Genomic DNA, 16,058 nt, shown 5'->3' with positions numbered 1-16,058 from the left:
CCTCCTGACTTCCCTCTGTCCTAAAGTTGTAAAGTTCATTTCCAACATAGTGTCTAGTGAATATCACTGCTGAATTGATTCACAGTCTCACCATTTCTGTGCTTTCCCTTCCCCTTCTCCTTCTCAAATCAAATAAACTTATATACTAGACAAAGGGCACAGAATAAAAAAAAAACAGTGACAGAAGGGAATAAGCAAAGAAAAAGGGAAAGAAGAAAAAAGAAAAAAACTGCAAACAGTATCATAAAAACCCCTCTTCCTTCCATTTCTTGGAATTAATTTTGATAAGCATCATTTCATATGATCTTATGTACATAGCTATTGAGCCCTTGAGATCCTCTCCTAAGAATATCCTTTGTTTTCACTGCATGGATACTTAGATTGCTGTGTAATTAATCATGGCCAGGTGTGATTGTTTTTGTTTTACTATCCATTGGGATTACTTGTAGATTTATAGGCACATTCTAGTTATTACAAATGAGAAGACCAATCAGCCTATGTTTCTTTTTGTTTAGCTTACTTCGCTTAGTATAATTTTTTCCATGTCTTTCCATTTCTCACAGCTTGTTCATTATACAATATTTTGTTGGAGTCTCTCAGACTTTTTATTCTAGGGTCAAATGGAGATTCAATAAATCTTAGCTTCCTGATTAACTAACAATACAGGTGTGAGCAATAGCACTCAGCTTAGGAGCAAATCTTTTTTTCAGAGGAATCAATACTTTTTGAGTCCTCAGAATATTGCTCTGTTTATGTAGACAGAAAAGCTTTTTCATTAGTGGTCTCTCTTTTTCTTTTTAATTATTTTCTGTTTTGCTTAAGTCAATATTTAGTGTTCATATTGTTATGACTATGTACATATCATTTACAGTTGAGTAATAAACTGAACAATGCCATGATTAAATTTCCTTCTTGTACAAATTGTTGTTTTCTTGGCACTTATAATTGTCTCATGTTTCATTCCTCCTGGAGCTCTCCTTTGCCTTTCAGAACCTGAGCTAACATTCTCAAGATCTCTGATGAAACCACTGTGTTTTTCTTCTGAGGGCTTGTTTCTCTTTTGTGTTGAATTCCTTCCTCTCTTTTTTTTTTGTTCATATAATATTTTGTTGGAGCATCTTTTATAGGTTTCTTAGAAAATGTTTGTGAATCATTTAATTTTTCAAAATTCAGTTGATTCTTAGTATTTTTAATGTTTTTTGTGAGAATACTGTACAGAGGAGGGTTACAGTTACATGAACAAGGTAATAAGTACATGTTTTATCAAGCATTGTTGTCTGCTCTGTTGTTTTTTCCCCATCTCCACAACTACACTCCCCCCCCCCAATTCTTAGTATTTTTAAATTTGTAAAATTATTTGCAACCTCAAAGCAATGCTGCCTGAGTTCTCTCAATCACTCACACACCAATAATAAAAAATTTGAGTCACCTGGTTGGCATGTTCCCAGCTCACATACTGTACACTAGCACCCTTCCTTTGATCTATTATGCTGTACTTTTTGCATTTGTTTGTTTTTTCATGGTGATTTGGTTCTTTGAAATGGTTTAAAATATGGTGTCGAAATGTTGTCAAATGATCTTAAGTGCAAGAGAGCTGAAAAAGGTACCTGAAAACTTTGATAGATAATTTCATGCATACATTAATTTTATTATTGTTAGCTAGGAATTCAATATGAATGAGTCAACAATGCATGTTAAGTAGAGGGTCTTTAAACAAAATTATGTATTAAGTGTCTGGCAAAGTTATAATGGCTAGAGGTTTATAGGAACCAAGTCCTGTATTTCCTTTAAGAACAATGATAGAGTATTGCTAATTCAATGTTCACAGGACTTTTCAGAATGTTTCTGCTGCAAATGATAATATTCTTTTTTATCTGCATGATTTAATTGGCAATGTGTTTCACTTGATTGATAGCCAGCATTTTTGGACTAGACATATTTTTTCCCTCAACATTTTGAAGGCATTTTCTAATTTTCTACAAGTTTTTAATATTAAGTAAATCTCACCTAAACAGAACTGAACTGACATTCAGAAGTAAAGATCACGATGCTGATAATGAGGCATTGTAACATCCACTTCATGTTTTTAACTTGTACTTTGGAGATTTAAATATTAAGCTACTAATATTGCTCTAAAAATAATAGGGACCAGAGAATAGGAAACACATATTTGACATTTATTTAAATATACTTTGTAATGCCCTTCATCCTATATTTTCAAAATGAATTGTGTAAATTCCTTACTGAAAGTCCACTAATGATGAGTAGAGGTTTTGATCTTTGCAGTACAAATGGAAAGCTCAGTATCTAATAGGATATTTTGTCTGTCTCATGGGCTAGTGTAGAGCTGACATCGTTATGTGATATTTTTCACACATACAGAGACCTTCAAATAATGAATTGATGTACTTACTGAAATTGGATAGCTGTTCATTGCACAAAGGGCAATGATGCTGTCAAGTCTTTTCTCTAGAGCTTCAAACCCCAAACTGGCAATTTAAAGAACTTAGGAATGAGCAGCCCCTCCATCTATGACTTGGTGGCATTACAGGAGAATTTAGAGTACTTAGCTTGCCACAGACTCACTGTGATTCATGTGGATAATCAAAGATCCATGTTTTACAGAGTGTATCTTAAAAATAGCTCCTTCAGAGAGCTTCAATTTTTAAATGCATTTAAGATTTTTTAGTATCCAGCTAGGTTATATCACCATGCCCTCATGATATGATAATTCAGTCAATATTGAGGAGAAAAGTCTCATCATGTGTTTCATCTTATACATGCTTTTTGTGGATACTAAGGGTGACTCATAGCTGAGGGTGGCCTACCTTTGATTAAACCACAGGCATGTGATTTGTTTTTAAATTGAATGAGGCCCTCAGCTTCTAATGGTACATTTTGAATGTAATCTAGTAAAATTTTCACCAAGAAGATAATGAGGTTTCTAATAACATGAAACTTTTGGCATTAACTTTTAATGTACCTTAGTATATGAAAAATATGACTTCTAAATGCATTTTTTCTCTTTAGGGAAATGACTATCCCTTTTTTCTTATAAGCTACTAATGCATGAATAATGCCTGGGTTTTGCTAATATTTGTCCACTATCAACTTTATTGGGATAACAGATTTGTTCTACAGAGTTAAGTAGAAAATCCTTTTGAGTAAAAGATTCACTTTTGTACTTTGAAAATGTCACTAGAAACATTGAAAAGGTCACACTATGAGACTGATAAAATAAAGATCAGTCATCCTTAGCTGGATGAATAGAATGTGAGTTGAAAATGAGGACTGAAAACTTTCTTAGCACTTTCACAATGCCTCTAACAGCAATAAATGACTTTTATTGAATGTGAACTATTTCCCTGAATAATTAAAGCTGTTGTTTGGATGCTTGTGATGACTCAAAAGAATATGAAATTTGGAGAAGGAAGTGTTAGGATGCATGACATCATCAGTTACTTCAGCAAAAGCCACAGATTGGGCTTCAGTCCAATATGGCTACCAGTGTTCTGTGTGTGTTTAATGAAGTTGTACAGGATTTCTCTTCCCAGTATTCTAGTACTGAAACAGCAGTGACATCTACTTTATCTATGAGAGAATCAGTAAAAAGTCATTGATAGACACTATTAAGGAATAATCAATATTTTGAGCTTTTTAAGATTAGTATTATTTATACCTTGTAGAAAATATTTAGTGAATAAGTCATGATTGAACTAGAAATTAAGCTCAAGTGTATTTTATGTGGGGGGAGGCTGGGAAGGGATGGGAAGGGGAAACAAAGGAGGAGGCTACAATGCTTGATAAGAAATGTACTCATTATCTTGCCCATGTAATTTTAACCCCTCTGTACAGTATTTTCACAATAAAAAATAAATAAAAAAATTTAAAAAGTGTATTTTATGAAGCTAAGAAAAGAAAAAAAGTTATTCTCCACAAATTGTTTGAGTTTTCTATCCTCTGAGGGGGCTGAAGGTAGTCTCATGAAGAACACAATAACATTTTCTGTCTTTTTCAGTTTTGTTTCTAGTGAGAGATTGTATTCAGGATTGCTTTTTATATTATGTGAGACTGAGACCTTATTTTAAATTGAATAAAAATTATCTTTTCATGGAATATTTCTACATGAAACATCTAAACAACTTTATTCCCATATATTCAATGAATGGATTTTTCACCAGTCAGATTATATGATTGTCTTTTCTAGTGTGGCCTCATGATTAGGGCCGGTGGTTTCATTTTGTGGAAGAGTTCTTGACAAGCATGTCTAAATACCCTGGCTTGTACCCTAGTAGTAAAAAAAATTAAGACACAGAACAAAAGAAACATGATCCATGAATAAAGGGATAGAACAGTACAGAAACAATAGTAGCTGACTTTGTTCATATGGCTCTCAAAGCTTTGGTTGTTTTAAATTTGATACTATAATTACCCTTAAGATTAGTTTATAATAAGAGACCTAGTAATTATGTATGTTAAATATTCATACTTATTTCCATACATATGGACATTTAATGACAACACATTATAAATAGTTGTATGATATGAAGTGGTCATAATCCTCAAGGACTTGTAAGACTTTTGAAAATAATTAAGTAGTAACACTTTCACAATAAAATTTAAAAAAGTAGTAAAGACTCAGATGACCACAAATAAGTGTTAAATGAATATAGTTAGATTTTTTTAGACAATATTAAGATTACATTTTAACAATATTTTATCTTAAATAGACACACATTATATAGGATATGAGATTTGCTATGGGTTGAATAGATTTAATGATAATAGATTCTTTACATGTAGGCCCTATGTATATATATATATATGTATGTATTCAATACATAATGTATAGGTATATGTGCATTGTCTAGATCTATATCTTTATCTGTTTCTATAATTCTCTATATATTGAACAAAGACTTCTTCCAAATTTTTGTGAGAGTGAAGTTGCCTATAGATTATAACAGTATCAATTCTGAGAGTGAAACTGAATTGTCACATTTGGGTTAATGTGACACTTTATTATATGAACAAATTAGATAGTGGCAGAAGTGCTGATATCACTTTTTTTGAAATACCATCAGCTGTAAAGCACTGCACCATTGCTTCCTTTAAAAGAAGGACCTAAATAAATCTATTTAATGATCCTATGCATTTTTGTTCCCCTATGTAACTATATTCTTGCCTGTTATAATCTGCAATTATTTCCTTTCCCCCAGGAGAACATTTCACTTAAGAAATAAAAGCCATTTCAGTCACAACTAGTGGCTTTATTTCTTAAATTATTATTATTTTTGGGGGGGGAGTAGGGACTGAGGATGAATCTTTCTGATGACTTTACTGTATTTCATTATTGAAGAGTAACAAGAGACCTTCTTCCTAAAATGTGTCCTAGAGCCCCTGAACTCCAGACACTCTTGTCAAAATATGCACGCAAATGATTGATTACCCAATTTATTGGTGATATTGTATATGCCATCATGGTGCCATTTAAACGATCTTGACAAGTACAGAAAAGTGTCATTGACAGGTGCAGAAATAAATGATAGGTTTAAGCTTTCAGATGTTTGCCCAGCATTTCTCTGAGTGGCAGGTTGATAAATTAAAATTACAGTTGTAGCATCAGGCCTGAAAGCACAACTGCTTTTGATTACAAAAATAGCACTGCAAAAACTTTGTGTACTCTCCAGAGAAGGAGCCTGAAGGGCCTTGGGAAAAGAATGAAGCAAACACAGTTGCTAAAGAAATCATTAATTTTGTGGTAGCACTGTTTGAGTCTGAAAAAACTCCAACAAAAATAGATTTCTTTTTTAGAAGAAAATTGGTCGTATCTTTTTATCCTCTTCCCCACTGGAGATTTAGAGAAAACTGAAACCAAACCATCAGAACATAGGCATTGAACTGGCCATTAGTAATTCTTGGATGTTCAATAGTCATATTTAACACTTAGGGATGGGTTCTTATTAACTATACATGAGTTTTTACCCTGTTCCTGGACTGTAGTGTGTCATCCTATCACCAGGATTCTACCTATTCATTCATGAAACCTTTAACAGATCACTCAATCATTTACTGATACTAGACCTTTGTGTGTGTGTGTGTGTGTGTGTGTGTGTGTGTGTGTGTGTGTGTGTGTGTGTGTGTGTGCGTGCGTGTGCATGTGCATGCATGCACACACAGGCACACAAATGTATTTATTGATCTTCCTATGTAGCAAGGCTAGCCTTGAACTCACTATGTGGTTTTTGTTAAGTCCTTACTTTCCATTCTTACTTTATGCTATTCAATTCTGTGTGTTTTCAAGTCATACTGTACCTGACAAATTGCAATGGTGTTCTAAGTAGCTCTACTGTAGTCTCACTTTGAAAAACATTATTCTTTAGTTGGAAACCAATAGATACGAACATAAATAATCTAATGACTCTATTTCACTAAGCAGGATAAGTCATCAGGATCCTTGTATAATTTCTGAACATGCAGTCTACCTCAACTTGTTGATTATTATAATCAAAGTGTATTAGCTGTACGAAGTATTTAATGTACATGTACATTACACACTTTGACTAACTCACTTAGAAATCTGATCTCTGGCTTGTGGTAAACCATTCAATCTTTCTAGACCAGTGGATGTGCAAGAAGGATGTGCTCGTTATAGTACCTTCCCTCTGCTACCAATCATCCAAAGCCTTTTCCAGGAATGCCTATATGTCTCTACTGATATTGTGCTTCCCTTTGAAGATAAGTATAGGCTCTATTTTGGGCTTAAAATGTCTTGTCAGTTCAACCACTTTGGAAAGTAGTATGGAGGTTCCTCAAAAGACTCCACATAGAGATTCCTTATGACCCAGCAATCCCACTTTTGGGCCTTTACCCAAATGATCACAAACAAGACCATACTAAAGCTACCAGCACAACTATGTTTATTGCAGCATTATTTACCATAGCTAAGATATGGAACCAACCCAGATGCCCCTTAGTAGATAAATGGATCAAGAAAATGTGGTATATATACACAATGGAATTCTATGCCTCCATCAGAAAGAATGACATTTCCCCATTTGTTGGGAAATGGAAAGACTTGAAAAAAATTATATTAAGTGAAGTAAGCCAGGCCCAAAGAAACATAGGTCTCATGGTTTCTATTATTTGCAATAGCTAGTATATGTCTGAGACAGATGATTTCTTTGTTGCTTTGTATGTTCCTCCCCCATGATATAACCCCTGCTTTCACTGTATTTGATGTTGGTATAATTTGTGGAGGGGAAGGGAAAAAACAAATAGTTTAAATAAGGATACAGGTGAACCCATTGCAACAATGAGATGTACAAGTCATTATGTTTAAAAATGAACTTTACAACTTTGGTGGAGGGGACAGATGGGGGGGCTGGGAGGAGGGGAGGCTGGGAAGGGATGGGAAGGGGAAACGAAGGAGGAGACAACAATGCTTGATAAGAAATGTACTCATTATCTTAACCATGTAATTGTAACTCTCCTGTATGGTATAATAATAATAATAATAATAATAATAATAATAATAATAATAATAATAATAATAATAAATGTCTTGTCAATCTGTTCAATACAATATTTTAGACGTCTCAGTTCTTAAATTAAGACAATGCCTTAATTCCTACATGACTAGTAAATATCTATATAAACCTGTATGATCCTATTTTTATTTTTTAATGTTTTGTTACCAACCAACTCTTAAAAATGTAAACCAATAAAACAGTATTTGTTTCCTATTTCCTGGTCATACTATTAAAGCTTTGATTACTGTTAAGGACATGTTTTAAGTTACTCCCAGGATTGTCTTACTGTTTTCATGATGCTGGTTTTGTGTTTGTTTGTTTTTTTATTGTCTAGCTTCTTTAAAGATTTCCTCAGAAAGTCAGTGCATCCTGTGCTGATTTCACTCTCTTCCTGCAATTTAGCCATATTAGTACTCTTCTACAATATTCAAATGTTTGGATTTAGTTGAGTTTTTATGATTTACTAGGATTTACCTTAGGAAATATATATGTATATATATGCATATATAAAGTGCTTTAACTATTCCACAGAATATTAAAGGTAATTGGCACATATATTTCATGTTTACTATGTATCAGATATTTTCCTAAGTCCTCAGTCATTTATAATACTCATATGTTAGATGATACTCATAAAGCAGGTGGCTGCTAATATTTATGTGAGTCACTGTAAGGTCTCCTCTAGACACTGTATACAAACAAGCTAATATACATTTCTAGTCTAATATGGTATCAAGGCTTAATAAAGTTTTCAAGAAAGCACCCTTGTTGATTGCTGGTGGCTACACCTGGAATCCTAGTTACTCAAGGGGATGGGATTGGAAAGATACTAGTTCCAGACCAGCTGACCCTATCAAAACACAATAAGGAAAAAGGGGCTAGAGTGTATAACTGAAATAATAGAGCTTTCAAGCACAAGGTGCTGAATTCTGACCTCAATACCATATTGAAGATTCAAATTCAGTTTCAAGACTGTAAGGATGCCATCCATCTGTATTGACATATGCTTGTTATTCTAGGCAAGTAGAGCCAGGAGGTTGGGTTGGAACCAGGAGATTGGGTTAATTTGAGGCAAGTTTATTGCAAAGTTAGTGTCATTATCTTCTAAAAAACAAATAATCCCCCATATATCTGTGTATATATGTATACATATATATCTATATATCTCCACAATGCCCACTGCCAGTGACACAAAAATGAAAGGAAAGGAGGAGGAACAAAGAAAGAACTTGAAATTAAAATATACTTTAAGGAAGACTATTCAAGAAATTATTTAATGAAACATAGCTAGTAGCTAGGTTTAGTTTCGGATGCAGGGTGAGCTTTACTGCATTGACGATATTTAGCTTCCTTTACTTAGTGGAATAGACATTGGCCATGTTGGAAGTCTTGGCAAGCAGATTCCATCCAGCTGGTCTTGTCAATGATCAGCTAACTCATAGTCCAAAGCACAAAAGAAATACACCCATGGGCTGGGAATGTGGCTCAGTGGTAGAGCGCTTGCCTTGCATGCATGAGGCCCTGGGTTCGATTCTTCAGCACCACATAAGCAAAAAGAAAAAAGCCAGAAGTGGAGCTGTGGCTCAAGTGGTAGAGCACTAGCCTTGAGCTGAAGAGCTGAGGGACAGTGCCCAGGCCCAGAGCTCAGGCCCCATGACTGGGCCCCCCCCCAAAAAAGAGAGAAATACACCCTTTTCTGATGCTTTCATCCTTGGTTTATTCTTGAAAATCGACCCAAAGTTCTGACATCCATAAATACAACTTTTAGATTGTTCTAAACTATTTGAATTACTGTGATTTAAGTAATGCTTTCAAACTTATTTGAGAAAAAAGTTGTGGATTTGAAATTCTTAAGCATATATAACATATGTCTACATACTATTATGGATATGTTTGAGATAGGGCTTCTGTAGGTACATCAAGCTAGTCTAAAACTTTGATGCCCTTTTCTCTAATCCTGAGGGTTAACAGGCATGTGCAACTAAGCCCAGCATTAAATTATATTTTCAAATTCTTTATATGTATATAATTGAATATGATTCAGCCTTAAGTCCAGGTCAACCTACAGATGAGATTTTTATACACCTCAGCACAGGTGGTGAGGAGACTTGCATGACATATCCTCTTAGCTATTCCCATTTGTTCTGATCTCTGATGGCTATCTTGCAAGACAAACCTAGACCTGTGTGTTCACCTCCATCATATGTATCTAAAAGAAGATACTGTGTGAAGTTACATGGCAAAGATTTTTCTCAAAAGATTTCCAGGAATCTGTGTATATGTACATGGATAAAGAAGGGTGACAAGTCCATACAGAGAGTGCCCCTCAGGCCTGGCTGGCTTCAGAACCACACGGGTAACTTTAAAGACTACTACAAAGATAGGAGGGGAAATAGAGGATAATGAAGAGAGGGGTGACATTGACTAAGAAGCATTGTACTCTTAACTTGACTTATAGAATTATAATCCCTTTGTACAATGACATCATATCACCATTCTCACAATAATAATTACTGTATCACTACCCTGAACAAACAGAATCAGACTGGAACAAGCTTTCATCCCCTCTTATAGGTACCTATAGGGAAGAACAACCATAAGATCCAAGTATATCACTTTTGTTCAAAGGACTGAAAGAATCTAAGTCAGCATACAATATAGGTTACTGTGTACTCATGTTTATAACAAGAATGTTCATAATAGCCAGGCTATGAAATCACCCTATGTGTGTGTGTATGTGTGTGTGTGTGTGTGTGTGTGTGTGTGTGTGTGTGTTGTGTATCTACAGATGTACATACATATTATATAGAGAATGACTGAGAGAGAATAGTAATATTTATTTAATATCTAACATTATTCCTACTTTGAGCATTTGCTGAATTATGCATAATTTTGTTTTGGAAAATTTTTCTTAGGGCTTTCCTAGTGGGTGACAAACTCCTGATGAGTTTAAAACAAAGATTACTTAAGGTCTGCCCTTGTTCAGCAGAGGTAGTCAATAAAAAATGGATCCCATCTCAGAACACAAAAGGCTGCAGAGAAAATGTATTAAGTGAAGCATGAAGAAAAGCTATTTCAGCCCTCTTGACTCCAGGGCAGACACATATGCATTCCAATAAAAGATTTCTTTGGGTTTGGAGCTTTTTAACAATAGGAGCTGATGATCACTGTAGAAGAAAAGTATACTGTAATGATTTTTTTGGAATGATTTTTATGACCAGACCAACTTGACCTTTCATTTTTCATGAAATCCTCCAATAAAATGCATATACTTCATTTTCCTCTTCCACCTCCTCAAACAATTATTTTGATTTTTAGGATTTAAATGGCTTTATGAAATGCTTTGATGAGGAATAGAAGGGATTTATGAGCAATGTTGTTCAATGAATGGTAGAAATATTCCAGGGCTGTGAACAAGAAAATTGACCTAATCATTTAAAACTCTAACTCCATCGTATTTCTGGTCACTAACCTTGAGTAGAGTGTAACTTTTTATTTTCCTTATCAAATATAGCCTGATGACATCTTCCAAATTTGTGATATATTTCATCCATAATACTAAGCATGAAAATTCCCTTCAGAATATATTTTCATATATTAGTCAAAGTTATTTGATAGACCAGACTAAAAACATTGTTGTTTCTTAAATAGGTCTAAATGCCAGACATATGTAACCTTGTCAACAATGTATCATGATTAGGACTTACACTATGATTCAAAACAGTGACCATCATTCATTGCTATTCTTTACTAGCAACTTAAGATGCAATAAACCAACAGCCAGATACTGATGTTACAGTTTAGGACATCGTAATAAAAGATTATCTTACTAAAAAAACCCAAAAAACAGTGACCATCAGAGGAGGCAACTTTGCCTTGGGGCTTCTCATCTTCACATTCAGAGAAGCAATTCTTGTGAGTGAATTAGTAGAATAACATGAAGTGAATGGAGGAGAGACAGATACAGGTATGGAAGATGTTCTAAAGGTGGAGGAGAAACATTGAGCAAAGAGAAAAGTATACTCTTAGGTAAACAGACTAGGTATTATGAACCTGTGATTCAGGATTTTTGTTGTTGTTGGTGGTGGTGGGGCTTGAACTCGGGGCTTAGGTGCTGTCCCTGAATTCTTGAGCTCAAGGCTAGTGCTCTACCACTTGAGTCACAGGACCACTTTGGATTCAGAAATTTTTAAAGCCAATCTGAGCACATCCTTTTAGGGTAAGAATAAAGTAATCATCACATTGTATATGGCTTTTATAGCAGACACAGGATTGCTTATGTACTAATTACCCAAAATAGCTCAGGGAATATTTAGTTCAGTCTTTATAAAGCAAAGATAGCAATGGTTCATGCAAGAGGTTATGGTTTTTAAACACAGGAAAAACAACTGGAAATACCTCCATTTACCTCAATATGAACTAAATAGCTTATATTGAAAATATTTAGAGGTATACTCACCCAACAGACAGGAATGGCTCCTTTGATTCAAGTCTATGAAAAAGTATGAAAAATACATTTTAACACAACAGTTTTCTGCACATTCAAAAATTGCTTTTAAATGAATCTGGAAGAATTATTATACATAGTTTAGCTATAGTATAAAACTTAAAATAATATATTAAAACCTAATTTAAACTTGATAGTCTCACTGGATAAAAGCAGAGGCAAAATAAAATGATACAAAGTAAAATGTAGCATTTATATATACATACTTCACTTATTTTCTTTTTTCATGGTAATTTGTGTGTAGAGTTGTAGTGTTAACTGTTTTTAGTTGTGATAATGAAGAAATGTGTGGTTACATATTGGCTGAATAACTGATATTCAGGGCAAATATTATGTAATTGGAAGAGGAAGACAGCAAATATGGCCCTTTACTGGGAGAAACACCCCTAGATATAGAACAGTCATTGGAACTAGGGGAAATTGTTGGAGATGAATAATAAGAGATGTTTAGAATGTTTGCTTTATAAGGTATAAAGAGTGCTCAGTGATAAAATGAAAATTACTTGAAATAAACGAGAGAAGTTCTGTACAATGTAAGGGACTGTTTATATGAACTATCATGATCATGATCATTCCTCCCTATTTTCCACTAAGAACACTTGAAAAATGAAAAACATACAAGTATCAATAGAATTCATTCCCTAGGCTTTCCAATAAGTTCAGTCTAAGATCTGTCAGACTTTTGTTCAGGTATGTAATTTGTGGGTGTGAGATGACACCCTGGAGTCACCCAATCCATTTATTTAAACACAGCAATTGAACCACATTCCTTAAGGAGGTAATAAACAACTTGAATGAAACCAATAAAATTTGTCTTTGATCTTCAGGAATAAAAATGCTGAGATCAGAGTAGTTTTGAAATAGTATTTATTGATTGTCTTTTATTTGTAGGTTTCTAGTATGTAGCTGAAGACAGGATCATATAAGCTTACTGGCTAACAAGCTTAGCCTGATTAGCTGATTAGGTGGCCCTCCTCTTACCATATAACTTTCCACTTTGACTACCTCTATCTTGATGTTCTATTGAAAATCAGTGGAGAATTCAAAACTTAATTTTACTTTTTATTTTTATTTATTTGTTTATTTATTTATTTTTGGGTCCGGTCATGGGGCCTGAACTTTGGGCCTGGGCGCTGTCCCTCAGCTCTTCAGCTCAAGGCTAGTGCTCTACCACTTGAGCCACAGCAACCACTTCCAGCTTTTTCTGCTTTTGTGGTGCTGAGGAATTGAACCCAGGGCCTCATGAATGCAAGGCAAGCACTCTACCACTGAGCCACCTTCCCAGCCCCTTAATTTTATTAAAAAAATTTTTTTATTATGAAAATACCGTAGAGAGGGGTTACAATTACATGGGCAAGATAATGAGTACATTTCTTATCTAGCATTGTTGCCTCCTCCTTTGTTTCCCCTTCCCATCCCTTCCCATCACCCGCCCCCCCAAAGTTGATTTTTCGACATAATGATTTGAACATCTCATTGTTACAATGGGTCCACCTGTATCCCTATTTAAACAATTTGTTTTTTCCCTTCCCTTCCACAAATTATACCAACATCAAATACAGTGAAAGCAGAGGTTATACCGTGGGGGAGGGACAAACAAAGCAACAAAGAAATCATCTTATAAATATGTTAGAAACAATCACATGAAAGCAAAAACATTTGAGTACTTACCTTGGGGTTCATTTCACCTAACATCAACTTATCTGACCTTTTCTGCTTGTCAGTAGATGAATGGATCAAGAAAATGTGGTATATATACAGAGTGCCTCCATCAGAAAGAATGACATTGCCCCATTTGTTAGGAAATGGAAAGACTTGGAAAAAATTATATTAAGTGAAGTAAGCCAGACCCAAAGAAACATAGGCCCCATGCTTTCTCTTATTTGCAATATCTAGTATATGTCTGAGACAAGCAGAAAACTTTACAAATGATACTGGGTATGTGGATGTGAATCAGGTGGTAGAATACCCACCTTGAGCAAAAAAAAGCCAAAATGATGTTTGACTGAGAGTTCTAATTTCCTATAAACCAAAATTTTGTAAATGGTGAACTACAAGCCAATTCTTGTTTGATGTCTGATATATTTTAATTTTAATTGTTATTATGAAAGTGGTATAGAGGGGGGGTTAAAGTCACATAAGTCAAGCAATGCATATGTTTCTTTTTAAACAATGTCACTTTTCCTCTCATGATGTTAAAAATGCTTTTTTTAAAAAAATTTTTTAAGTGGTTAGAAAATATCAAAAGAAAACTATTTCTTGATACATCAAAATTATAAGAAATTATAGTTTCAGTACCTATAAACAAAGCCCATTGTAACACAGCCAAATCATTTCATGTAGACATTATTTAAGGATGCTTTTGTGCCATTGCAGCAAATTAGTAGCTGTAGCAGAGATTGTGTTCATAATCTTAAAATATTTACTATATTTCTCTCACACAAAAAGGCGTTCCAATTCATGCCATATAATTATCTTGTTGGAAGGAAATGGAAATAACCACAGAAAAACCCACACAAAACAGGTGTGTCTTTAATACATATCAGGACTTCTCCTATCTTTAAAATTTGGAATAATTTAAACTCTTTTTCCATAGCAGCATTTCATCCTCTGACTGTAGTGACAGGTTTCCTTAAATATTACTTCTATGACTTCACCTCTCTTGGCAATTTCCATTACTCCTGGATGAAAAAAATCAAACTTTATATAGTACTTCCCAAATGTGCTCACACCCATTTCCCAGGTTACTCCTTAGCCCTTTTCTTTTCTTCCCTCCCTCCCTCCATCCGTCCTCCCCCTCCTCCTCCCCCTCCTTCTCCCCCTCCTCCTTTTTCTTTTTGGTTGTGGGGCTTGAACTCAGCCTGAATACTGTCCCTGAGTCTCTTTGTGCCCAAGGCAAGCACTCTACTAGTTGAGCCACAGCACTACCTCCAGCCCTTAGCCATTTTCTTACTAAACACATTAGTCCAAGGTATTGTGCATATATCTAGTTCAAACTGGCATTGGGTTTTTTAGCATTCTATTTCTGTATAACAATCCAGTTTCCTTTTCTTTATTCCCTTGTGCATGATTGTTTATTTTTTAAAATTTATCATAGTCTATTGTTTCTAACACATTTATAAGATGATTTCTTTGTTGCTTTGTATGTCCCTCCCCAACAGTATAACCCCTGCTTTCACTGTATTGATGTTGGTATAATTTGTGGAGGGGAAGGGGAAAAACAAATCGTTTAAATAGGGATACAGGTGGACCCATTGCAACAATGAGATGTACAAGTCGTTATGTCAAAAATGAACTTTACAACTTTGGTGTGTGTGTGTGTGTGTGTGTGTGTGTGTGTGTGTGTGTGTGTGTGTGTGTGTGGGTGGGTGGGTGGGTGGGTGGGAGGACAGGGTGGGGGGCGGGGGAGGATGGGAAGGGATGGGAAGGGGAAACAAAGGAGGAGGTTACAATGCTTGATAAGAAATGTACTCATGATCTTGCCCATGTAATTGTAACCCCTCTGTACAGTATTTTCACAATAAAAAAGTAAAATTTATCTCAGTCTAACACCTGCATCTTGCAGAGTCATGCTCATCTCTGCGCTTGTAATATTATGGCTGTCACTAAGCATATCACTCTTGGACTACAAAATGAATTTGAAGGCTAATTAAATGATCACATCCTGGTGTGGTAGCTCATGTCTTTAATCATCACTACTTGGGAGGTTGAGATGAGGAGAATTGTGGTTTGAGGCTAGACCAGATGAAAAGTTTGTGAGACCATATCTTGTCCAATAAAAATCTAGATGTGGGGTGGCATCTGTCATCCTAGCTCCATGGGAGGCATAAACAGAAGTATCTTTGTCTAAACAGTCAAATAAAACCTATGCAAAAACTAACAAAACCAAAATGGAGTGAAGTGTATCGCTGTTGGTGAAGGAAAGGCTCATTGTCTGTTTAACCACTCTAAGTCATAGAAGGTAACACCTGGTAGCAGGGCTCCCAGAACTCTTTTCTTTCATTGAAGAATTTTCTTCA

General features: G+C 35.0%; 1 protein-coding gene across 6 annotated transcripts in view; it reads right to left on the bottom strand.

Moving 5' to 3' along the window:
* Positions 1 to 16,058, bottom strand: part of Ralyl (RALY RNA binding protein like) — a 698,968-nt gene that overhangs the window by 126,749 nt on the left and 556,161 nt on the right. For all 6 annotated transcript variants that reach the window (XM_069990998.1, XM_069990997.1, XM_069990996.1 and 3 more), the window contains one exon: positions 11,992 to 12,024. In XM_069990998.1, the coding sequence (XP_069847099.1) occupies positions 11,992 to 12,024 (33 nt within the window). The remainder of the gene's footprint in view (positions 1 to 11,991; positions 12,025 to 16,058) is intronic.

Source organism: Dipodomys merriami, unplaced genomic scaffold, assembly GCF_024711535.1.
Source record: "Dipodomys merriami isolate MVZ:Mamm:240054 unplaced genomic scaffold, mDipMer1.0.p SCAF_4, whole genome shotgun sequence".
Taxonomy (NCBI): Eukaryota; Metazoa; Chordata; class Mammalia; order Rodentia; family Heteromyidae; genus Dipodomys; species Dipodomys merriami.
This window is presented reverse-complemented; position numbering and strand designations above follow the sequence as displayed.